This window comes from Ochotona curzoniae, unplaced genomic scaffold (genome assembly GCF_017591425.1).
Source record: "Ochotona curzoniae isolate NIBS_2020 unplaced genomic scaffold, NIBS_Ocur_1.0 scaffold_4506, whole genome shotgun sequence".
In the NCBI taxonomy this organism is placed as follows: domain Eukaryota; kingdom Metazoa; phylum Chordata; class Mammalia; order Lagomorpha; family Ochotonidae; genus Ochotona; species Ochotona curzoniae.
The window spans coordinates 28,855,316-28,882,253 of NW_024467119.1; the positions used below are offsets into that span (position 1 = coordinate 28,855,316).

Here is a 26,938-nt window from a genome sequence, read left to right on the forward strand (position 1 = left end):
CTTTCTAAATATTATTTTAAAAGCATACATTAGATAAGATTAAATTATTCCTAATCATTTCATGTACTTTCCTTTTAAAAAAAAAGATTTATTTATTTCTATTGGAAAATCAGATATACAGAGAGGAGGAGAAAGAGGAAGATCTTCTATCCAATGGTTCACTCCCCAAGCAGCCGCAATGGCTGGGGCTGAGCCAATCCAAAGCCAGGAGCCTGGAGCCTCTTCTGGGTCTCTCACATGGATACAGGGTCCCAATAATTTGGGCCATGCTGGACTGCTTTCCCAGGCCACAAGCAGGGAGCTAGATGGGAAGCAGGGCTGCCAGGATTAGAACCAGAACACATATGGGATCCTGTGTGTTCTAAGAGGACTTCAGCCGCTAGGCTATTGTGCCAGACCCACTTTATGTATTTTCTAACTTTCTTTTGCAGCTCACTCAAGTCATTTGTGCAATTAATTTTTTGATTAAAAATGCTACCACAAAGGAAAACCTAAAAAAAAGAGAAAAAAGATAAGGAAAATGTAGCAAATTATTGATGACTACTGAACTGGAATAATGGTTATAAGATTAATTGTACTGTACTTTAAATAAATTAATATTACATTTTAAAAATGCATGCAAGAAGCTCACTGGAAAATTCAACTTTGCCAGAAATCAATTTTCTTATTCACCCACTCATTTGCTCGGACAATAAATGGCAACAGAGTGAGGACCAGAGCAGACACTGAAGAGAAACGGAAACGAGCAGAGGAGGCTGAACTCAGCGGTGCTCCAGTGTGGCTGCACACCTGAGATGCCAGGAAGATTTTCAAAAACAAATGCCAGGGCCTACCCTAATGATGAAATGCTAACTACATTTTAAAAAATACATCTGAATGGGGTGCCAGCACTGTGGTGCAGTAGGTTAGGGAGTTGTATCCCCACAGAGTGCTGGTTCAAGTCCTGGTTGTTCCACTTCTGATCAAATTGTTTACCCTCCTGGGGAAGCAGCAGCAGATGGCCCAAACACCTGGGTCCTTGCTTCTGAAATAGAAAACCCAGAGCTGAGTCCTGAACTCCTGGTTAGAGCTGGCTCAGTCCCAACGTGTGTGGTCACTGGGGTCTGATCAGCAGAAAAAAGACCTCTCTTTCTGTCTGTCTCTTATAAATAAATAAATCTTTACATATTTATGTAAATGGAAAGATATATATTTTGTACACAAATAGTTAGAAATTATAAAAATAGATAGATAGATCTGCATCAAAACATTGGGCCTTTTCAGACAAGTTGTATTTCAAATGACTCATTTTTAATTGTCTACTTAAATTTCATGTCTAATTTTTCAATATAATGTGACTTTATATTGAAAAGAAAAATAAGGTGTTATTCTAAAACTGATACTGGGATTCGACTACATAAACACAAGAATAACTAAAATTTTAAAAACCAAAACTACCAAGACTTGGAGGGCCCACAAAACAAGTGAAATTCATCCCCTTCTGCTAAGAGTACACAACTACTTGGGCCAACCACATCTACCCTTTCATTAAGACTTCAAAATCTTTCTTCCTAAATTAGAGGGTAACTGACCTTGCTGAATATCACCTGGTGCCAAGCTCTATGCTAAGCTCTTGACACATGCACCTGTAATCCTCACAATACCAGATGTATTAAGTATCATCCTCATTTTACACATGTGGAAATTAGGGCTTGGAAGAATTGAATCGCTGTCCCAGGGCCACAGAGAATAAGGAACTGAACCAGGATTTGAAACCAAGTCTGTGCCTCCTAGTCCAAATACTTCCTCATATCTTAATATCCCAAGTTCTATGTCACTGTTTCCAACACTTGTCCTCTGGACAAACCCCAGACACATCAGCTCATTCCCATCAGCGCCACTTCACCTCTAGCACTCCCTGATTCAACAAAGTCCTGATTGCAAGTCTTCCTAGCATTCCTCCTATCTTTGAGGGAAGAAAAGGAATTTGATCTGACTCAGAATACCTGTCACTTGGCCCCCTATTAACCATTATCTGGATATGCACTGGCCACAAACCCACTTACATTTGATCATCTTCCCCAGAAAACTAACTCAAGTTCACCCTTGGCTTGTCTTAACAAGGCAGCGATCTTTCCCACTCTGGAATATGCAAGATCTCCTCTTGGTGAGGCCTTCCAAAAATAAGTCCAGCATAAAACACCCAGCCCTTAGATTACGGTCCACCAAGTCAGCTCTCAGTTCAGCCAAGTCTCCATTGCCTGGGCGAGCTGCTTCACCAATTTATAGCTCTGCAATGTCGATGCACAGGTGTTCCCACAGTATCCTTAACAAGTTCAGACACTTGTTCCAGATTAATCAAGGTTTACCAGGAATAATCACCCTTAATTGATTTTGGTAGTGTTGGTAGACTCTCAAACCTTCTGCCTGTTATGCCTTCATGAACCACGTAGTCTCCTAGCCAGGGTTTAGAGAAAACAGCCTTCAAATTAAGATGATTTTTAGGAGAAATAATCAAGGAATCTATCCACTTAGTTTCACCTATTATTAATATTTTATATATTTCATAATCACATTAGCAAAGCACCAGTCAGAGAGGTTGTTTCTGGTTAGGTAATTCACTACGTAACACTTTCATATTATGGAAATTAAAACAAAGGAAGGAAGAAGGGTGGGTGGAGAATATGGGCAGGAGGGAGGTATTGCTATGCTCCTAAAACTGTTGTGAACTATGTAAAATTTGTTCACTTTATATAAATTTTAAAAATATTTTAAATACAAAAAGGCAGTAAGTGTAATGTATTAAAAATACACTATCTATGTGACCACTTGGGGAATCAATCAGTGGATGGGAGGTCTCTCTGGATTTTCTCTCTATACATCTGCCTTTCTGATAAAAAATAAATAAGTAAATCTCTTTTTTAATGATAATATAGATTTCATTTTTTATATAAAAAAAAAGTAAATGTATGTTCTTCCATATAACTGATTTGGGAGACTACAATGTTTTAGTGCTGTTACACCTCCAAATTTGAATCTTCTGGAATTACTCTCATGGCTTAAGGTTCACATTCATTTGAATACTTTTCAGTATAGCAAATTCTTGTCTTTGGTATAGATTTAAATGTTTTGAAAATTGCTGATATTTTGGAAGACTGTGATATGTAAAGTGCTTAAACAGGATAAAACTCTGATTTAAGTGAATTGTGAATGTAGACTGATGATTCTTCATGTGTATTTCCAAAAGAAGCATCTGAGATATATCCGCATCACCAAAATAAATCTCTTCTAGTAAAAAAAAAATACACTATCCAAAAAAATAGATAAAATGTTCACAGGTCTCATGCAACTCCAATGTTGGCTTAGAAGAACAGGATTGTGACATGCAATATGGTAAGCCCATAAAGAGAAGAGGTCGAGGAGAGAACCACTTTAAGTATCATGACCTTTCATACACAGGAAACAAGCTAAAGTAAGTGCATTTCTCATGGTTCCCCCAAGCACTGCTCAATCATGATGACTCAATCAGGATTACCCATTTTTTAGAAGCGGCTAAAAGTTATGAAACTACTGACCTTCCTCCAAGTCACTTCACTCAGCATAAGAGAATCAATCAAATTTTTTTTTTCACATGAAAAAGGGAAATGTTCCCTTTAAACACTTACATACTCCACTACTTAGAAAAATCTAGGGAAATAAAATAGCAGGGGTAAAATCTACATATAATATAAAATACAAACTTACAAAGGATGCTCTGGCACGTGGCACGGTGGGTCAAGGCTGCCACCTGAGATGCCAACAGCCCACGTGGAGATGAGTTTGTGTCTGGGACACTTCACTTCCAACCCAGTTCTCTGCTAACAGTCTGGGAAAAGCAGAAGATGGCCCAAATGCTTGGGGCCCTGCCTCCACATGGGAAATCCAGATGAGGTTCCTGGCTCCTGGCTTTGGGCTGCCTCATTCCTGGCCATTGCAACCATTTGGGGAGTGAACCAGTGGATGAAGAATCATTTTGTTTTACACACTATCTCTCACTGTAACTCTGGCTTTCAAGTAACAAATAAATTTCCTCTAGAAATTTATAAACTAGAAAAGCCATAAATAAAAAACATATCAAACAACTCTACATAAAGATCTACGCAAATTAATTTCTAAATCCCTGGCCAAATGGATAACTCTCTACTAAAGAACAGCAAAATTTAATTAACACTATAAAGTGATGAACACTCCAAAGAGAGCCATGTGCATGCATGAAATAATGTTCTGGAGAACTAAACACATCATATCCACTGCAGACAAAGCAAAGAACACTAGACTTAGAGAGAGAGAGAATTTTACCAACATTTGAGCTATGTAGGAATGGAAAAAGGAAGAAAGAAGGTAACACACTAACCTCAAATTTAAATACCAATTGCAAAATTAACAACTCTGATTATGACAATTTTCAGCATCATTGGAGGATTCAGACAATGTTTAAGTATTTACTCAACGAATAGAAAAATGATTAGAATATTTAAAAAGCTATTAACATAATTCATCATAATATGCCTAAGGAAAAAAAATAAATACTCATCATCAGAGACACCCTTGGGGAGCATAAAAAACCAACACTTTCCTTTAATTTAAAATAATAAAATAAGGGGCCAGCATGATGGCTCAATTGGCTAATTTTCTCCTTGTAAGCACTGGGATCCCATTTAAGCACTGGCTCGTGTTCCAACTGCTCCACTTCTCATCCAACTCCCCACTTATGGACTGGGGAAGCAGTGGAGGATGGCCCAAAGCCTTGGGACTCTGTACTCATGTGAGAGAGGAGGTTCCTGGCTCCTGACTTATGATCAGCTTGGCTCTGGCCATTGCAGTCATTTGAGAAGTAAAGTGTGGATAAATCATCTTTCTCTGTCTCTCCTTCTCTCTGTAAAATTTAAATTTCAGGACCTGGTGCAGTAATCTAGTGGTAAAAGTCCTTGCCTTGCATGTGCCAGGATCCCATATAGGCGCTGATTTGTGTCCTGGCAGCCCTGCTTCCCACCCAGCTCCCTGCTTGTGGCCTGGGAAGCAGTCCAAGAGGGACCCTGACCCCATGTGGGAGACCCGGAAGAGGCTCCTGGCTTAGGATTGGCTCAGCTCCAGCCATTGCAGCTGCTTGGGGAGTGAACCATTGGATGGAAGGTCTTCCTGTCTCTCTCCTCCTCTCTGTATATCTGCCTTTCCAATAAAAATAAATAAGTCACTAAAAAAAACTTGGCAAAGAGAGAAAGATTCAAAATTCAAAAGCTATGAAAGTAAAATATTGATAAATTGAACTACACAGAAATGAAAAGCATCTGCCCAGGGCAAGGCAATACAGACTAAAGCTAATTCTTATGGTAGAAGAAAGGACCACAGAGCAGTATAAGAGGAAAAAGACATGATTGTTCTCAGAAAAATGAATACACTGTTCATAAACACAGAGCTGTGTACCAAATCACACATTTTACACAAGCAATACAAATTAAGACAAGTGCGTTTGCACCCCTCACCTATCAGACTACCACAAATCCAAGAGTCTGACATATATTGCACTCCTGGGGAAGCTGTGGGGTCACAACTGCCCACATCTGTCTACTCCTAGTGGTAAGACAAGCATTAGGAAGGACAATTGACAATGTCAATCAAAAATCACAAATGCTCTTTCACAGAGCAACCCTGTTTGTGGAAATGTAGATTCTACAGATATTTATGGTGGCATTATTTTTAGCATCAAACGGTATGCAACTACAGGCTAAAAGAACCATTTGTATTCATACAATCAAATTTCTTACAGCTATTTTTAAAATAAAAAACTTTCTAAGTAGTAAAGTGGAAAGGTCTCCAGGGTCTAAGTGTAAAATACAGCCTAAGTGTTTATTGTACAACATGTTTGCCATTACCTAGGCAAGAAAATACTCAATGCCAGCATTGCAACCACATGTTTGTACTAGCATGAAAGCGAACCAAGAAACAGAGCAGAAGTCTTCTGTAAGCACAAAGCACTGCCTCAAAGCACTATTCATTCTAAATCGTCATACTTTCCAAATCAGGTCAATCTAATATTTATGTTAAAAAAAAAAGTTAATTTCTGAATTAGCCTTAGAAGTTCCAAATAATCCCCCACCTCATGTCTGCATGAAAACATCCTTTAGAGATGAGATACTTGATGTTTTTACTTCTGAAAAAAAGTTGATGGACAACTTTCATTACTTTGGGGAGAAAAATACAGCCCCAAAGAGTAATCAGTGAACCAAAGAATGAAGAAAGAGAATATATATACATATTTCTCTCTCTTCATTCTCAAGTATTTTTTCTAGCTGACCCTTATCTAGTTCACTGACCGCTTCCTGATCCTTTTCTATGATGTATTCACCATTCTCCCAATATGAGTTCAATTAAAATGTCCTCACCTATAAAGAACTGCCAAATGTGCATCTATTGTCTGAACTTCCCCCCAAGGCACGTACCTTCCTGTGGCTGCTGGGACACTCCACCACTCTACCAACCCCAATGGACTGGGAGGGTACGACCCTCCCTGAATTCCAGAATGGTTTCCTTTTGCCACTTTCTCCACCTTCTTCCTGCTTAACTCCCTTCCCTGAATCTTTCAGACTTGTCCTCTCAGAACTATGGGATCCTTTCATCCAAGGAGTTAGTTTCTCAGCCTAAGACCTTTTAGGATTTGACATAAAGCTAACTGTCCAACCTCAACTCTTTGCCTCTAAACACCTGTTCAGGTATCCCAGCTCCAAGCAAACTACACCAGTTATCAGATATCTGCTCTTTCCAACGTTACTACACTCCTGCCTTTGCTCGCTTTCTCTTACCTTTTTTGAAGATTTACTTACTTATTTGAAAGACAGAGTGACAGTAGGGGAGTGGGGGAAGGCAGAGCAAGACAGAGAGAGAAGAGAGAGAGATCTTCTATATGCTGGTGCACTTCCCAAATAGCCACAACAACCAGGGTTGGACCAGACTGCAGCCAGGAGCCATGGACTCCAGCTGGTCTCCCACACGGATGAAGGGATCCAAGCACTTAGGCTCTCTTCTACTGCTTTCCCAGGAGCATTATGGGAAGCGGGATTAGAAGAAGACAGGGACAAGGATTCCAACATTACAGGTAGCAGCTTCACTTGCTGTGCCAGTGTGAGCCCTGCTTACATTTTCTTCCACCTGATGTCCATTTTCCTAAAATCATTCCAGACTTTTTTTTATTGGCAGAACTCCACCCTTTCTTGTTTTCCTGGAGCCTATGAACCACCAATTCCATTTATTGTACAATGCAGGGATTGTCCTATCCTGTAAAATCCCTTCTCAGTTTCTTCTAAGATTAAATCAGGTGTAGGTTGAGGAGCACAATAGGCAGCTTGTCCTGTGCAGGAAAGGGTGGAGTGGCCAGGCAATGCTTTAACTAACCCCCCAAATAAAGAGAAAAATCAGCAGGATCTTCCATTTTTTTTTTCCAAATCTGAATTGATGACAAAATGCTCTTCTCTTGCACATACCCTGATACACATACCGCCCTGTGACTCAGCAAATCTGGCCACATGCTTGCTGTATAGACTGCTGCTGACACCACAGGCTGCACACTGTCATACACTGGAAGCTGGCAAGGCCTGCCTACGTCACATACTTGATGTCTGCTTGTACAGGGAGCATGTGGGTTGGCCCACATACAGACAAGTACACTCACTGATTTGGACATGTCAGGCAATGGAAATGAAGCTGTGAACTTGTTGGAGCAGATTTATGGCAACGTCACTGCAGAGGCAGGAAGAGGAAGAGATATGAATGATGTACGGATAGATACCAACCTAATAAACAAAAAGCATCACAGGCCTGAGGAGAGGGAACATGTGCTTACTGCCGGCAAGGACTTGGCATTACCTATTCTACTGTCAGGGTGAATGTCATTAATTACATATGGCCAAAGTCTACACTCTATGCCAAGTCTTAACATTTAATTTTATTTTTATGATTTAAAATTATTTAAGAGGCTCAGAGACAGAGTGAGTTCCTGTCCCCTAGCTTGCTACCCAAATGCCCATCAGGGCCACAACCGGCCTGAGCAGAACTCAATCTAAGCCCTCCACATGAGTGGCACGGACATTGCAGCCATTACTGCTGCCTCCCAGGTTGCCCATGAGCAGGAAACAGGAATTCCCAAAGACAGGAAAAGAATCTAGACAATCCAATGTGGGATGCAGGCATCCTAACATCTCATGCATTAGGTCAAAGATCTACCCTTCTTATTTTTTTCTAAAGGTATCATCTCTAGAAATGAGTATCAGTTTTTACAATGCTTAACTCCAGAGGATGGCCCTAGCTGGAAAAGGACACCCTCACAGCGCACACAGAGTGCTACGCTCTCTGGTAACACAGATGACCTCTGCTAGGTATATGCCCTGCCTCCAAAACACGTTGCCTTTTTGTCAAGGCCAGCAGTCCACATTGCTCCAAGTTGCTATCCTCTGCATACATTACATTTTCCATGCACTTAGATACATCAAAGGGCCACATTTATTCACTCCCATTTCCCAATGAAGATAAGCACATGCAGGCTTTCCAGCACCCACCCCAAAGCTCAGAGACAAGACAAAGCTGTTCCAAAACCCCAAAGAGTGAAAAGCAACCCTCAGCCTGCTCTTTCTTCCGGCTCAAACTCACCAGCTGTCCTCCAAAAATTCACTGGAGACATACAGGTCCCCTGGCTCCCCAAAGAATCTTCAGGAAACTGCGATGTCCAGGCAATCAAAGCTCTTTTCTAACCAATCCAAGCTTTGAGGGAAATAGTGCCTTGAGGAAGAAAAGTAGGAAGCCCAGGCACAGGACCTGGAGAGGGGAGAAAGGAGGTAATGGGCAGAGCTCCCATTACATATTCCTGAGGTTGCCGCACAGAGGAAGGGCCTTGCCTCAGGGTTCTGTCCACTGCCAAAACCTCCAGTCTTCACTGGTTTCTTCCTACCCCAACTCAACAAAGGGCCTCTGTGGAAGCACAAGTTCAAAGGGCTCCCTCCTTTCCCTGAGCCCAAGAACGTCCTCTCTCAGAAAAAGATCTCCTTTTGTCCCCTGGCTTCTGTGTACCAAACATGCTTCAGCACCTGCTCTGCCATCGCTTCTTATTTGTTGGGAAACTTCATGAACTCCCAAGAGCCTTGGGCATGAGGCAGGGGGAAGGCAAGGGAGAAATGAACAGCTGTTGTCACCTGCAGGCAGGAGTAAAGACCTGATGGAGAGGATGAAGACCTCTTCCATTTTCTCTGCCTATAAAAGCCAGTGCTACAAGCAGAGACTTGGCACGATCAAAAAAGTAAACAGAGGGAATGGTGCTGTGACGTAGCAGGTAAAGGCATTGCCCACAGCAACTGAATCTCACGTGGAAGTCCCATATGAAGATCGGGTTGAATCCTGGCTGTTCACTTCCAATCCAGCTCCCTGTAAATGAGTCTAGCAAAGCAACAGAGAATGATAGCCCAAGTACTGGGGTCCCTGCACCTAACAGTCAGTGGGGCCACTGGGCAGCGAACCAGCAGTTGGAAGACTCTATATCCCTCTCTCCGTAAATGAATAAATTTCTTTTCAAATAAAACTTTAAAAAATCTTTACAAGATTAAAAAGAGTGAACAGACACAAAATTTTTACAGAGACTATATTACAACCAACACAGCAAGGCATTATCAATGAAAAAAAAAAGGGAGGGAAGAAAAGAACTTTGATTTTTTGTTGGTTTCTGTTTGTTTGTTGTTTTGCTTGTTTTTAAAAATTTACTTATATTTAGGCCTGGTGTGGGAGCCTAAGTCCTTGCTTTGCATGCACTGGGAACCCATATGGCACTGGTTCATCTCCCAGCAGCCTACTTCCCTCCCGGCTCCCTGCTTGTGGCCTGGGAAACCAGTAGAGGACAACCCAAGGCCTTGGGAACCTGTACCCACACAGGAGACCCAGAAGAAACTCCTAGCTCCTGGCTTTGAATTGGCTCAGCTCCAGCCGTTGCAACCACTTGGGGAGTGAGCCAGTAGAGGGAAGGTCTTTGTCTCTCCTCTCTCTGTCTCTCCTTCTCTCCTTCCCCCTGTAGATTTGCATCTCCAATAAAACCAAAAAAATATGTAAATATCAAAAAAAGAAGATCATAACCCAGGTGAAGTCACCCCTTAGCCTCTCTCCCTAAGTAAGGCAGGGTCAAAAGTTCAGCCCCTTATCCGCTAAGCTGACTCTGGGGTTGAATCCCACAGTTTCTTCAGGAGTCCCCAGCCACCAGCCATCTCACTGGTAGAAACGCTCAACATTTCTAGGATTCCAGGAGAGTTACATGCCAGGAAAGAAAAGAGGGCAGAGATAGAACCTGCATCTCTTATTATGTCACAGTGACAATGCCAGCACTCAGCAGAGGCATGCAATTCTCACCCCAGCCACAAATGGAAGTATCAGAAGTTTGGGTTACAAAGTAGGATGTGGTGCTAACAGATGTTAACCAGAACAGATAAATTCTGATTCCAGATAAGCATCTGACTAGTATGTGATAACAATCAACTTACTTGAGCTTCCTCACCAGTAAAACAAGGTTTAACAAAGTCTCCCTAATATGAACAATTTTGCACTCTGGAATCAGTGTTTAACATGGTGGCTGGCAATGGCAATGACATTGATTAACAGGTGCCTGATTGTAAGATAAAAACAAAGCTGAGAAGCTTTGAAGTTTTGTTCAAGACTGTCCGGAGAACACAGTGGCAAGCAGGGATGTGTTGAGTGTGGAAGCTGGCCTGCAGAACACTCTTGAAACCACCAAACAGGATTTTCAGTTTAGCTCCTACCTAGGGAGATGTTTGCTCCTCCTAACACTATCAACGAGTTCTCCAAAGGGATGGACTCTGGAATAGAGCATCAAGAACTACTGTGCAAAAAAAAAACTACTGTGCAATCCTATTCTCTTTGGATCTCTGTCCTCTTTTTCAAAACTCTCTAAAACTCTGAATTGTAAAACGCTTCTTCAAACTGGAGGGGTTTGGGACTAAGAGTTAAACACCAACCAGATCTCCAGCAATCACTGGTGAAGCTAGGTTTGAAAGTTCATTAAAAAAAGAAAAAGAATTTCACTGCAAATAGAGGAATAGGGTACAGGACATGCCAACCACCTTGCTTCCATTATATGAAAAATTTGAAAAAAGGATCTAAAAAACAACAGTGCTGCACGACCCCTCTACCTGGCACCTTGGGATTCAGAGCTCGGTTTGCTCTCCCCCACTCCTCACTTCACAATGCAACGGCAATACCACTGAATCACATCTGACCTTTCACCTTCTCCCTTCCTGTTAGAACCACTCCATCATGCTTACTCATCGCAGGTCAGCACATAATGTTAAGTCACTTACTTCCCAAGGCTTAGAGCAGTGTCTCAGTCAGTTCATGCTGATTTAACTAAGTACCACCGAGTGAGAGGTTTAGCACAACAGAAATGTATTTCACCCAGCTCTGGAGACTGGAAGTCTGGCATCAGACATGAGTATGGTTGGGTTCTACTGAGAGAGCCCTTTTCCAGGCTACAAACTGACAATTCCTCCCTCGACCTATGGGGTGGAGGAGCACTACACAGTTTTCCAGAGTTCTATTTATCAAAGCATTAATCCCAACGCGCCAAGATCCCATATGGGTGCCAGTTCTAACCCTGGCAGCTCCACTTCCCATCCAGCTCCCTGCTGGTGGCCTGGGAAAGCAGTGGAGGATGGCCCAAAGCCTTGGGACCCTGCACCCATGTGGGAGACCTGGAGGAAGGAAGTTCCTGGTTCCTGGCTTCAGATCGGCACAGCACTGGCCATTGCGCTCACTTGGGGAGTGGATCATCAGATGAAAGATCTTCCTCTCTGTCTCTCCTCCTCTCTGTATATCTGACTTTGCAATAAAAACAAATAAATCTTAAAAAAAAAAAGGAGTGAAGGCTAGTACAACCTCTATGGAAATCAGTATGGTATGTACTAAGCAAATTGCAAATAAACCTGCTATATGACCCAACTCTGCCACTCCTAAGAAATACCCAAAGGAAATTAAAACTGCATATGAAAAGGGGATCTGTAATCCTTTATTTACAGCAGCACAATCTACAAAGACATGGAAACAGTCCAGATGCCTATCTAAAGAAGAGTGGTTAGAGAAACTGTGGTATATCTACTCCAAGGATTATTACTCAGCCATTAAAAAGAATGAAATTATACCATTTGCAACTAGATGGTCCCAACTAGAGACCATTATGCTCAGTGAAATAAGTCAATCTCCAAAAGACAAACGGCATGTATTCTCTCTAACGTAAGGAAACCATCATGCAAATTGGAACGTATAATGATGGAGTAATAGAGACTACCATATCCAGACATGAAGACACAATGCAACCAGCATCACTACTTCCAAATCAAAGATGAACTCCCAACAAAACTGTTAGAAATGTGTAGACAGTGGGATGCTGAACTGTCTGACATTGTCTGTGCCAACAATGTCAGGTACACTTAAATAAGACTGATGAAATTATAACTCCTTATGAAGGACCACATTATTGTAACAAAATGGGGAAAACTAGTCAGGGTGGTGCGAATTTGGGGGAAAATCCAAGACTCTACGGAATTGTATCATAAAATTCAAAATTAAAAATAAATTAAATATTAAAAAAATGAAAGTTAACCATACTAATGAAGGTGAGAAGCAATGAAGAGTTATGGCTTACAGCCCAGTGGCAGAGGGGTAGGGAAGGGGGAGATATACAGTCTGTACCCAGGAACACTGACAGTGTCTGCATATGTTGGTGGTGGTTACAAATGCTACTGTCATTTAGTGGATGGAGGCTAAGGATGCTGCTATACATCTCACAATGCACAAGACAGGAAATTATCCAGTAACAGCCATGGGTAATGCCTGAATTTGAGAAACCCAGATCTAAGGGGTAACGTGCCTCTCTATGAACTCTTTTCTTTGGTATGTTGAGGCCCTAGGCACTGCTCAGGCTGAGGATGTTTGGGAGCAGATAAATACCAAAGTACTCCTCTGAGACAGGCATTATGTTTTTTCCTCTCCCTTCTTACAAAATAAAAAAAGAATAATTATTAATATTCTATTTGGCTGGGTTTTTAAAACTGTAAAGTTAACAACAACAAAGATTTAACAGGAAAAAAATGATACACCTTGTCATATTGGTTTCATGTATTTTTTTCAAAGTAAACAAATAATAAATACAGTCTCCACTTCTCCCCTCATCCCACCCCCCTAACCCCCACACTTCCTAGGAAACAATCACTCTCCTTTGGAATAAGAAAGTCAGATACACAGAGAGGAGGAGAGACAAAAAAGATCTTCGTCTGTTGATTCACTCCCCAAGCAGCCTTAACAGCTGGAGCTGAGCCAATCCAAAGCCAGGAGCCAGAAACCTCCTCCAGGTCTCCCACATGGGTGCAGGTTCCCAAGGCCTTAGGTGGTCCCTGACTGCTTTCCCAGGCCACAAGCAGGGAGCTGGATGGGAAGTGAGGCTGCTGGGACACAAACCGACACCAATATGGGATTAAAGTGTGTTCATGGCAAGGACCCCAGCCACTAGGCTACCGTGCCATGTCGGTTGTCTTCATTTTAACATGTCACTTAATACACACATGCTGAGTCTGGGAGGAAGAGCTGAATGGGGGGCGGGGGAGAAGATGGGGTATAATTTTCAGGTCTTCTACTTTTCCAGGTAATTGCCAAATTATACACCACCACCCCTAAAAATGGATGAACTAAATTTTCATTACATTGTTTTTCAAAGAAATATGGAATGTCTAATCTGATAGCTTTCAAACAAAAAGAGTGCTTGCCTGCTACAGAACTCCACTAAGATGGGTGGGTAAAGGTGTACAACAACTAGTAAATCTCGTTTAAATCAACTGCTACCATACACTGGCATTTGGGGACCAAACCAGTGAATGGCTCATCACAAAAACTTTGCCTCTTCCAACACAGAAATGTAAAAAAAAAAAAAAAAAGAATAAAGAACATTTTTGCATACAGCAAATCAACAAGGTCAAATGCCTCAGAGAATTCCAAAAGAAAATTAGCCTAGGAAAGCAGTGGAAGGTGGACTGAGTGCCTGGGCCCTTTCCACCCAAATGGGAGACCCAGTTGGAGTTCCAAATTCCTAGCTGCAGCCTAGCACAGCCCCAACCACAGCAGCCATTGTGGGAGCAAACCACTGCATAGGAGATCTTCGTGTCTCTGCAACGCTACCTTTCAAATAAATACATAAATCTGCAACTAAAAAGAAATGCTGGGCAGTCTAACTTATCTCTGAAGAAGAATAGGATCATGGAGTGTTTGTGCTGGTGCAGGGGTAGGCATTGTGGGTAGGAAATACAAGCTAGAGAACCACAGTGTGGCACCAAATGAGCAGCAGGTCACACAGCCCAAAGGCTTTGTCAGGGTACCTGCTGGAGGACTTGTGAACTGCAGGCCCTTCCTCCAGCCAACAGGACTGAGCCAAGCTAGCCACACTCTCCAGGGAACAAAGCCACATGACGAAGGCACAGCCTCCATGTACTCCAGCTGTTTATGACACACCCCGTGTCAACTGCAGGTTTTTATTTGTGCCTATCAACATCTGACTGTTGATCATTCCAAAATATGCTACTATTATAAGGCAATTAAAGTGGAATTCTTCCTGACTCACTAGAATTATATAATTAATTATATTCATTATAATTTCAATCAAACTTACCAACTGATTTGTGCTTAACCATCTTCTGGAAAGCAGCCAAATGCCTAAAGCATGAGGCTACTGGCTCTTAAAACTCACATGCTCCCTGGTGCTATTTACAACAGTAATAAAATAGCAGGTGTTGCTAACATGTCAGGCAGGCCGGGTTCTAGAGAAGAATGAAAGGAAGGACTGCAGAGAAACAGAAGTAAATGAGCCACTACTGTTCTTCCTCTATTGTCTTAGCTTTCTCGGGCTGTGTTTCTGGAAAATCTCTTCTCATAAGAGCACAGACAGGGGAGAAGAGCCAGCCTATATTCTCCCCTGATGCTTCATTCTCGTTATAGCACAATTAACTGGAAGGGGAAAGATGGTCAAGATGATTTATCTTCATCTTTATGATAATGATGAGGAAAAACTCTTAAATGTAGAAGCAGAATGTGCAATAACAGGGCTTTGTGAGTGTGTGAGAGAGGCAGAGAAGGCTTAGAAAAAAACATAGAGAAAGCAATTATACACTGGGTCAATTCCCCCAAAATTTGCAATAATTGGAAATGGGCTGGAGCCACAGACAGCAGCCAGCAGCTCTATTCAGGAGCCCAATTATTGGGCCATGTTGTGGCAGGAACCCAGTTATGAAGCCACCACCACTGTCTCCCAGGGTTTGCATTGTCAAGAAACTAGAGACAGGACCTGGGGTTGGGAACCCAATCCAAGCACTACAAAGTGGGATGTGAGCGTTTTAACAAGAGGCTAAACAGCCCCTCCAACAGCAAGGCTTTCTAAACAGATCTTACTCATAATCATAACAGAACCTCAATAATTTGAGTATTTAATGAAAGAACCAACAGAATACAGCAAAAAACAGAAGGGATCTGTTTAAACACAAAGATACTACAAGTTCGGTTTTCTATTTGGATTAGTCAATAAAAGAAAAGAAATCAGACGGAATTTAACCAGGCAGGGTACCTTTAAATGTGTTTCAAAAAGTGTATTTTGGGGATGGCACTATGGCTCAAACAGACTAATCCGAGGTCCCATATGGGTGTGGGTTCATGTCCCGGCTGCTCCACTCCCCATCCAGTTCCCTGCTTATGCCTGAGAAAGCATCAGAGGTTGACCCCAAGGCCTTGTGACCCTGGCTCTTGGCTCCTGATTGCTGGCTTTAGATTGGCTCAGCTCTGGCCGCTGCAACCATTTGGGGAATGAACCAGCAGATGGAAGATATTTCCCTCTCTGTCTTCCCTTCTCCTGGTACATCTCCTTTTAAATAAAAACAAATAAATCTTTTTTTAAAAGAAAAAAAAAGTGTATTTTACCGGGCTTATAATGCCATAAGAAGATTTAACCTACAGTATCAGCATTCCAAACAGGTGCCAGTTTAAGTCCCAGCTGCTCTACTTTCAGTTCAGCTTCCTGCTAAGGTGCCTAGGAAAGCAGCAGAACACAGCCCAAGTCCATGGACCCCTGTACCCATGTGGGAGACCCAGATGAGGCTCTTGGCATCAGCCTGGTCAAGCCCTGCCCATTGTGATCATTTGGAAAGTGAATCAGTGAATGGAAGACCTATCTCTGTCTCTCTCTAGCTCCTATCTGAATCTCTGCCTTTCAAATAAATAAAATCATTTTTTTAAATGTCTTTCATCAACTAAAAGAGCAGAAGGAAATTTTTTTGTGCAGAAAATAAACATTACTATTCTCCGTGTTTAGCTAATCTTTCCCTCTGAGTTTAACAGAGTAACAGGATCATTCTGTATCATTCAGAAACATTTCAACTTCCCACCGGCACTGCTGTGGCCCTGGGGCCTGCCTGGGACCTCTGCCTGACCTTTGATCGGCTCAACTCAGACTTGGGCTACTATTGGCAACAGCATACAGACATGATGCTCCAAAGACACAAGATTGCACCAGCCAAGCACACGAAGGCTCCATGTGTTTCATCACCCTCTCTCAGTCTGTCTAGGATTGTAACACTACTGCTCTGATGATTCCAAATACCGGGTTGAAACAACAGCTAGCAGTTGCTAACTAAATCACAAATCTCTAACTGTCACAAGCACTAAGTTCTGGATTCTCAGGCACAGTCAGTACAGGAGCAAGCGTTCAGGACATGCATGGCTGTCGGATTAACAGAGCCTAAGAGTCCTCTGCGTATCAATCCATTATAGCATTAACACTGGGGGAAGCTGGCATGCCTGCCTCCCCACAGTGGCCATGCTCTCTTCATCACTGGATTCTATGTCAGCTTTAAATATCATAGTGACACTCAAATCCCAGTTTCACAGACTGAAAGGAAAAGCAGCCAACCAAATGAGATATGATACATGTGATAGGCAACAGCCTGAGCTAAAACCATTATGGGCCCAGCGCAGTAACCTAGTATCTAAAGTCCTTACCTTGCATGAGCTGGGATCCCATATGGGCACCAGTTTGTGTCCCAGCAGCCCCGCTTTCCATCCAGGTCCCTGCTTGTGACCTGGGAAACAGCTGAGAATGGCCCAAGGTCTTGGGAGCCTGTACCTGTGTGGGAGACTCAGAAGAGACTCCTGGTTCTTGGCTTTGGAGCACTGCAGCTACTTGGGGAGTGAATCATTGGATGAAGGATCTTTCTCTCTGTCTCTCCTCCTCTTTGTATATCTGACTTTCCAGCAAAAATAATAATAATAATAATAAAATAATAATAAAACTTTTATGACTTAAGTGTTTATTCACCTCCACTTTTTTTTGGATGTATCATGAAAAAGGCAGATCCATGACAAAAATCATATAAGTGAAAATCAATAGGTGAAAATATTCCTAATGCCCTTACCTCTGAAAAAGCCACCCCTCCAAAAAAGAGAAATTAAAAAAAAAATAATAAACCCAGGCAACAGGAAGCCTCACCTAGTGATATTTTGTTTTCAGATTCATTTATTTATTTGAAAGTCAAAATTACACACAGAGAGAAAAACAGATCTATCTACTGGTCCACTTCCGACAGACACAGACTAGGGCTTGGGCTAGAAACTCCATCTAGGGCTTCTATGTGGGTAGCAGGACCCAAAACACTTGAGCCATCTTCCAAGTGGCCCCAGTGGCCGGAGTTGGATCAGTGTAAACCCGGGATCCAGGAGCTTCTTTCCCGGACTCCCACATAAGTGCAGGGTCACAAAGACTTGGGCTATCTTCCACTGCGTGTTTCAGGTTCATGTTCATGTAGAGCACACAAACCACCCTGTCGGTATGTTTTTAACAATAACAATGAAAAGGAAGACTTACCCACAGAAGCCGAATTTTTAAGAACTGACTGCTTTGGGGCTCCTTTTTCAATGCGTAGTGTGGCCCACTGTTCAAAAACAAGAAGGATTCATTTAAACTGGTTAGACACAATCGGCAATATTGAAAACATTCTTATGCACTAGTGAAATTAAACATAAAGCCCCGAGGCCAGCACTGTGATACAGTGGGTTCAGCTGTAAGTGACAACTCATGCATCAAGTCCCAGCTGCCTTGGCTTCTGACCCAGCTTCCTGCCAATGCACCTGGGAAACCAGCACAGAACAGCCCAAGTACTTGGGTCCCACGTGGGAGACACAGATAGAGTTTTTGCCTCCTGGCTTCAACCTGGCCAAACCCAAAGCACGGCAGACATCTGAAGAGTGAACTGATGCAAGGAACATCTACCCACACCTTTGTCTCCATCTTTAAGTAGATACAGATAATACTGGGGGGGAAGAGGGGATGTTTAAGAAAGAAGCAGCAAAGACTTAGAAAACCAGTAGTTCGGAAATCACTAACTAAACTGTCCACCTCGTAACTGACCTGCTCAGGTGAGGGAAAAATGCCATGATTAAGAGCATCTACAGGTTTGAGAGACTTGGAGAAAGAAAACCTGTCCCTTTGTTTTGAATTTACAGAATATAAAGAAACACAGCAACATGTGATTTTCATAAATGTTTAAATATATTTTTATGAAACTCCAAAATTATTTGCCGTTAATTTCATAGTTCAAGCATCACAAGTGAACTTTTACAAATAAGCCTTCTGGAGAATCATGAGCTTTTTGTTGTTATTGTTAGAAAGTAATTCAGAGCGAATCTAGAGGATGTCAATTTTAGGAGCTAACAATGTCTAAATTGACTCATTCGAGGGAGGAGTGTAAGAGGGTTAAAAAAAAAGTCAAAATGATTACAAACAGATGTAAGCATGCTTATTTAGTAAGATGTCAAGGCAAAAACTTTTTGGCTTTGGATCGGATAGGCTCAACTTTAGCTGTTGCAGTTATTTGAGGAGTGAACCAGCAAATGCAAGACTTGTCTCACCTCTCTTTCACTCTACCTTTCAGACAGAAATAAATCTTCAAAGTTAAAAGGTAAAGTAACAGAGAAGGGCCCAGCGCTGTGGCCTAGCGGCTCAAGTCCTCGCCTTGAACGCACCAGGATCCCAGGTGGTCGCCAGTTCTAATCCCAGCAGCCCTGCTTCCCATCCAGCTCCCTGCTTGTGGCCTGGGAAAGCAGTCAAGGACGGCCCAAAGCCTTGGGACCCTGTTTCCGTGTGGAAGATGCAGAGGAGCTCCTGGCTCCCAGCTACGGATTGGCACAGTACTGCCGTTCACGCTCACTTGGGGAGTGAATCATCGGATGGAAGATCTTCCCCTGTCTCTCCTTCTCTCTGTATATCACACTTTGCAATTAAAATAAATAAATCTTTTTTAAAAAATAAAGTAACAGAGAGAGGGAAAGACAGGACAAAGAGAGAGAGGGAGAATCTGTCCACTAGTTTACTTCCCAAATAACACAGAGGCTGGGGCAGGGACAGGCTGAATCAATGAAATTCCTGGCTCCTGGCTGTTGGGGACACTTAGGTAGTGAAATTCTCTGTGTGTCACACTGCCTTTCAAACAAATAAATAAATCTTTAAATACAAAAATAAAGACTCAGCCCTACTGTGGTTGAGTCCTTCTAGATTCTGCCAATGTCATAAAGGAATGCTCAAACTCTGAATTTGCACCACTCGTCTTTTCTCATTTGAGGTGAAGGCTCATCTGTACAGATTGTCACTTTAAGCCTTGATATATATTATCATTTCTAACTAAAGCAAAGATGGGATTAAAATAAAATTTTGTTAACAATCATTATTCATCTTGGATTTCCCTTTTTGATTATGGACATGTGACTTCATGCTTTATGCAAATGGTAGTTTTCATCACTAGAATATTTATTCCATGTTTATATGCTGAAAAAATATTAGTATTTTCCACCTATTATGGGCTGAATTACATGCCCTAAAAGTTCATGCTGAAACTCCAACTACCCATTATCTCAGAATGTGACAAACCAAAAGGCCTTGGAAAGGTACATAGAAAATGAGTATTACAAAAAAGAACTATGCATGGACACTGCATCTTTTTTTGCACGAAAATAAACTTATTTCTAAATTCCATCTTCCAAGAACATATAAGTATACTACTTGAAGACAGGTGCTTTTCAAAGGGATTAAATTGTGATGAAGCCATTTTAGCGAGCCTGGCTCCTCTCTCACTGGTGTCCTTGGAAGAGGAAATGTGGACACAGAAACACCAGGATATGTGTACAGAAAACTTGACCTTGAACTTCTAGCCTTCAGAACGAAGAGAAAATAAATTTCTGTTGATGTAGCCCTCCAGTCGGTAGTATTTTACTATGGCAGCTGTTACAGTCAATGGTGACATTCCTCCAATGGCAAGATATGCTACAGAGAGCTCCATGTTCTGCCAAAAGATAAGTTCCACAAAATATAACCTAGACTAAAATAGCAGCTCATGTCTGCCCTACAGGATACAGTGACAACATTCAAGACAAGCACATTTTAAGGTTAGAGAAGCAACCATTTGATGCTGAAAGAAAACTAGGTTCACTGTGCAGGGAAAGTGAGAAGGCACCCATGCTTTGTAGCCAGACATGCAGGTTTGCAAACGCAGTCCTGCTATTTCCTGGCCGGAACCAAGGCTGACCTTTAGCGTGTTGGGGGCACCCATTTCAACATCTCTACAACAGCAACAACCCCCAACGTGGTTGTGAAGGTTACTGAACAAATCTGTGTAGTACCCCCCACAAAGCATCAATCAGTGGTTTCCTCCCGCCTCCCCACACTCCACATTTTAATGTAGGTACCACAATGCTCATTTTGTTTAATGATTGTGATTTTTTTTTTAATTTGTTTATTTTATTAGAAAGGCAGATTTAGAGAGAGAAGAGAGATAGAATATTTCGTCTGCTAGTTCAATGCCTAAAAGGCAACAGTGGCTAGAGCTATCTGAAGCCAGGAACCAGAAGCTTCTTCCGGGTCTTCACAAACCAGCACCCATACAGGATCCTGTTACTTGGAGGTAGAGGATTAGCCAGAAGAACTATCCCACCAGACCCTCCCCCCCCCACACACACCCTTCCCAGTAAACACTCTTTTCTAGCTCCTTAGTGCACTTCCTAATAAACAGCTTTCTCTTTTACCAGGCCAGCTCTAGCCCATCAGGTAAAGAAAATACAGAGGCAGAACACCTTTCCCAGAGCAATCTCAGAACACAACTGCCTCAAGGCAAGAGAGTCCTAATTACCAAAATGGCTTCAAATAATCCACACTTTCCCCCTGCACCTTACTCCTGCCCTCCAAGGAAAGCCCAAAGGCACTGCTAGGTCCAGGAGATCCAGGTGAACTTCCAGGGTGCTGACCACAGCCCAGCCCAGCTCTGGCTGTTACAGGCATTTGGGGAATAGAAAGCAACATATGTGTGTATATCTCTCTCTCTCTGTCTCTCACCATGTGTTTCAACTAAAAAAAAAAAAAAATCCTTAAAATTTGAACTCTTGGTTCAAATTACAATCTCAATTCTATTTCAAGCCATGTGGCCCTACCCAATCTGTCAATGGGAACACGAACAGAACCTTGCTAAGAGACTTGCAGTGGAACTGAGCTAAATGACTGCAAAGATGTCACTCCGGCAGCTTTTCTCTACTTATATCTTTCATTGTAAACAGCCATGGACTTGTAACACTTGTAGCTATTAACATTCACAACCCTAGAGATACTTTTTGTACAAATGCATTATAATTGTATGAGAATTACTGACATACCTTTTTCAAAAGACAGACTGGTAAAGAAAAGAAACAGTGAAGGGAAGAAATAGTAATTAATGCAAAAAGGAGCAAGAGTTGGTGTGAATAGGTGCGTTGACCCATTAAATACCTGAAAGGGAGCTTAAATCTTAGCCTTGGCATCGTGCTCGATTGGCTAATCCTCTCCCTTGCAAGCACTGGGATCCCATATGGGTGCCCGTTTGTATCCCAGCTGCTCCACTTCCCATCCAGCTCCCTGCTTGCGGCCTGGGAAAGCAGTCAAGGACGGCCCAAAGCCTTGGGACCCTGCACCCGCATGGGAGGTCTGGAGGAAGCTCCTGGCTCCTGGCTTCAGATCAGCTCAGTTCTGGCTGTTGTGGCCACTTGGGGAACGAACCAAGGGATGGAAGTCAATTAGCTGACAAGTAACAATTATCACAGTCAGTATATTCAGATGGTATCCTACATACATTTCAACTTACAAAATTGGAAAAGCTACCCACTGACGTAAAATTTATAACAGTGAATCCACAATGCACAAAACTATATAATCTCTTAAGATACTATGTTAATTAACATCAAACAAACTTGAGAAATACACAATTCTGGTCAATCACCCCAAAACATACTCTTGGGCCAGTAATGTAAAGGAAAGGACCAAATCAACTGAAATTTAGAAAAGGAGTAACAGAGGGACTGGGTCTTGAATAAAATCTACAAAAAGGCAGACCGTTTATCTAAAACGAAAGATGTTCTACTATTAACCAACGGTATCATTTTTGTAAGGGAATGACCCTTACGAAATTGGGACAATTTGGGAAAAGCAGTCCACTGCACTAACCCCAGCCTCACAGAAATGTCCTTGAAACTTCTAACTCTTCTAGCAAAAGGAGACTTCTTCCCTCTCCAGCACCCAAAGCAGGGATCACCATAGGATCCCAACCCCTTCCCGGAAGAATCTGGCTGCTCCTAAACATCAGAGCTCCAGGTAGCCAGCACCAACAAAGCAGAGCTGCCTCACAAAGTGAATCCTATTCAGATTCCATGTATCCCAGGAATGCCAAGCATCTCCCTCATCTTAGCAACAAGGGTGGTTCCTACAGGTTGCCACCTACTGGGTATCCAAGGCCAGTGTCATATCCCCAACTATAATTAGCAGATGTATTCTTCAGTGCTTAGTTAACAAGGATTGCATGTCTGAAACATGTTCATGAACATTATTCTAGATGGAATAAAACTTGAGGTTGTCACCTACATGCTGAACTGAGAATAACCCCATCAAGTTCAGTAACCTGGCAGGCTGGAGCACCTGGCCGACCTCCTTTTCCTAGACATCTCATTTGAGAATACCTTTTAAGGAATGAACACCTGCAAACCAACACATGTGACAGAGCTTCACTCCAGCCTCATGTGGGTATACACTGCTAGTGGGAGAACAACTCAGTCATCTCCAAGTTCTGAGAATGAGGAGACGCCAGCCGAAGAGACTATCTGCCAAGGAGAGGGTATTCTGAAAAAGTTCCCACAGGAGGAAGCAACAGAAAAAGTCTGCGGCTAGCGTAACTTAATTCAGAATGTCAAGTTAGAAAAGTTCAAACCCAACAAATACCTTCCGAGTAGAAGGGGGCTGAGGATGAAGGACGGAAGACTCAACTGAGGAAGAGTCAAAATCAGAAGCTGTGTCAGAAGTTAGCTAGTTCAGGGTTAGAGACGTGTAAGGAGTGATTCGAACATCCTTGCACCCGACACCATTTCCGCCTCCTCAGAGCTCACCAATCAGATGTAATCCGGCATTTCACCAGAGAATCCCACCCCCAATCTCTCCTGGCCCCGCCCACTTACCAATCATCCTTAGGCCATCACCTGTGATGGTCTCAGGCACCAATCCCCTGGGGCCTACCCTCAAGCCCTCCCAATCCCAGCTCCCCCACACCTTGAGAGTGCACCTGAATGGCATAAAGAGCCTCCAGGTGCCCTCTGCCTCTCTCTTCTCAGCTCTCCTACCACCCTGACCCGTTCCTGCCCTACAGAAATAAACCTCCTAAAGTACCTCCTTGCATCTGGTATTTTCACCTCTAGGTAAAAGAACTTGGCTGCAAGAATTAGTTGCGTGTAACAACATAAGGACTTTAAGAACTTTAAGTACGCTAATTAACTAACATCTGGGAACCACCCAGGAGCTCAGAAGAAGCAGGTCGGTCCTGCAGAAGTTAGGGAGATAGTAGAAGATGCCCGGAAGTTGAGAACGTACTATTTAAGTCAGAGTAACAAAGATGTTACAATCATACTATTTCTCTAATAGCAAGACAAAAATGGGCCTCCAAATAACTAATGGAAACGTACACTATGAAAAAAGTATGTATAGGTCTCAAAAAAAAAAAGCTTTGCACCCTAAAAACACCCCCTCTTTATCTTTTAGTTTCATTTTTCTATAAATTTCACTGAAGTGTCCTTACCTAGTCAACGCAGCCACTTTTCTAGGGGCTTGCCATATTTTAATACAGCTAAATAAACCTATGGATATAGATGGTATCGTGACCCCCTCTGTTACAGATGAAATAAGTCAGGCACAAGAAGTGGGCAGCCTCTCTGAGGTCAGTTACAAACCACTGGGATTCTAGTGCTGGGTTTAGGCACATCTGTGTCACCAACAAGCCTCCCAGGTCAGACTCCTGTTTCTAACCCTTAACTTCCTTTCAGTTAATACTGAAAGCCGACTTCATCAGCACAGTTCCAAGATCACCCTGCTTCTTCCCTCACTCCCTTGCTCCCTTCCTCCCCTTTCTTCATCCGTTTTTGCAAAGACACAATTTTAATCCACTCTCTAATCACCACTAGTGAATTACTCCAGTAAAAAAGAAGAAGGCCATAAGATAAGCATGGGGTAAAAATAACAATCGCAGCCCAAAGTGGCCATTTCACTCCTATACATATATATGATATTTGTCTTTCTGACACTGGCTTTTATTTGAATAAGAATCACGGTCTCCAGTTGCATCCATTTTGCTGTAACTTCATTCCCTGTTACTTCTTTTTATGGCTGAGTAGTATTCTACAGTGTAAAGGTATTACATTTTCTTTATCCAGTCGAGTTGATATGTTTGCTGTAGTGAACTGAGCCATAATCAATATTTAAATGCAAACACTGGATTAAATTCAAACACTTCTTTCAGTTAATGTGTTGATCTGTACAAGTTTGTTATCTGTATTTCCCTATCTTCTATGCCTTCAGAAGCTAAAAACAGACACAAACGCCCTTTGTCAAGGTAAGTTACAGTTGTTCTTCTGGTGACTTCCATTGCTGTATCATTTTCAGGATTTGGAAGCAACAGAATACAGAGAGCTGAGGTCAAAGAACACACCTTTTCAATGGCATTCCAAGTGTTGTTCATCAGATAAAATGTCCATGACTCCACTGAAGTAAAATCAGACTTCTTGCTGCTATCCAGCAACTATTTTTTCTTATCTTGGGCACAGAGTGGTACAGCATGCCTCTCTGGACAGGATGCCTTGGTACATGAAAGGACCTCTGAAACCTGAGGTTGTAAAAAACTAAAGGGAGTGACTGACATGACAGCTGCAGGGCGTAGTGGATGTAAATAAACCCAGCACGCAGGCAGTCGCATCGTATTTGTACCAGGCAAAATAGAAATAATGACGGAACGCGGAGTAGAGGGCAAAACAGAGGAACCAATAGGGCGTTCCAGCGGATTCTTTCCAGATTCCTCCGGTTTTAGAGAAGCCGGGAAGCTGCGCTAGGACCGGTGCAAAGCAGAACACGCGCCCCCTACCTCTGACCTTAGCCACGGGATCCCCAGAGTCAGCTGGGTTCACACTGCCCTAAGATCCGCCCGCACCAACCCAGCTCAAAGCTCCCACAGGTGCGCCGTGCCGCATCCCCCTCCCTTCCCATCCTGGCCCCTCACCTCTAAAGTTTTCACCAGAATCTTCATGTAGATCTCTGAGATGCCCAGCGACAGGCCGAAGGCCGAGGGTAGCAGGATGAGGCCGAGCACCAGCGTCAGCCAGGTGGACAGGATCTTCCCGGCCAGGTCTGCACCCTCCATGGCTCGGCGCGCGCACTCGAAGAGGTCCGAGGCGGAGGTCGGAGCCCGAGGCTGCGCGGTCCCCAGACAGGCCGTGGAGGGCCGCGGGAAACCAGCGCAAGCTCAGCCGAGGAGAAGTCGGCGCTGCAGCCGCCGCAGCTGCCGCAGGTTCCCGGCACTCACCTCTGCGGGACAAAGAAGAGAGGAAGTGAAAAACTTTCAAAACTGCGAAAATTTCCTTCCTTCCTCCTCGGGCGCTCGGGGTCCCGCCGGTAAACTCCTCCTGCGCTAGCGGCGGAAGATGAGGGCTGAAGCGGGCTCAGCGTGCGCAGACCTGGGCAGCGCCGGCCAGAGGACCTGCGCCCGGGGGAGCCAGGGGACGGACACCACGGCGCGGGCAGGGCACGGGAGCGCACCACGGACGCGCCCCGCCCCGAGCCTGGTTTCCTTCGGGTGACGTTTGCGACAGCTCAGAGGGTGACTCACGCGGGCCCTCCTGGAGCGAGGATCCCCACCGGCCCCTCCGCCCCCGGCTGCGGCTTGTGCGGGCGGCAGGCTGCGCTACAGCTTCGGTCGTGCGCGGCCTTCGCCCCACCTCCTCGGCCACCCAACAGGGAGCTCCCCCGGCTGGCTCTGCCTCCCACACTCCCCACACACCCGGAGCGCCGCAGCCTGAGGGCCGCCCCCTTCTTCGCAGTCTTTTCCCACTACGCCCGTTTCAGGTCCTTTCCGGGGATGTTTCCGTCTGGAAAGCCTTAGCCTTTTCCTTCGCCCCCCAGAATCAACTACTGGGACCCTGGAAACAATCTTGTGCGCGCGAACGTCAAGCGACCTCTTTGGAAGGGATTCCCAGGGGACAAAAAGGCAGCCGGGTAGCCATTCACACGTCGCTTCAGGGACTCGCACGCCTCCTTCCCTGCCCTCCTCCCCGGAGCTGGGCGGCTGAATCTTGCTTACTCAGAAAGCTGCAAGCTCCCTCCACAAAGCGCCTAATCCGCTTGGCCGCCGTCCCCAGGACAGACACCCCTCGGCCGAGGGGCGACACACTCCCCTCTGGGGACACCCCCGGCCCAGCGCCGCAGAGAGCGCCCGGCGCAGGAGCCCGGCTGCCGGTGCTGGCAAGGTGTGGC

General features: G+C 43.6%; 1 protein-coding gene across 3 annotated transcripts in view; it reads right to left on the reverse strand.

The window, feature by feature from the left end:
* The window catches only part of GPAT3 (glycerol-3-phosphate acyltransferase 3), a 51,513-nt gene extending 25,530 nt beyond the window's left edge, over positions 1–25,983 (reverse strand). For 2 of the 3 annotated variants that reach the window (XM_040966584.1, XM_040966585.1), the window contains exons 1-2: positions 25,689–25,983; positions 17,951–18,017 (exon numbers count right to left, since the gene is read on the reverse strand). In XM_040966584.1, the coding sequence (XP_040822518.1) occupies positions 17,951–18,017; positions 25,689–25,829 (208 nt within the window). In that variant the 5' untranslated portion in view covers positions 25,830–25,983. The remainder of the gene's footprint in view (positions 1–17,950; positions 18,018–25,688) is intronic. The other variant, XM_040966583.1, reaches the window with a different exon arrangement.
* Between the last annotated feature and the right edge of the window lie 955 nt (positions 25,984–26,938).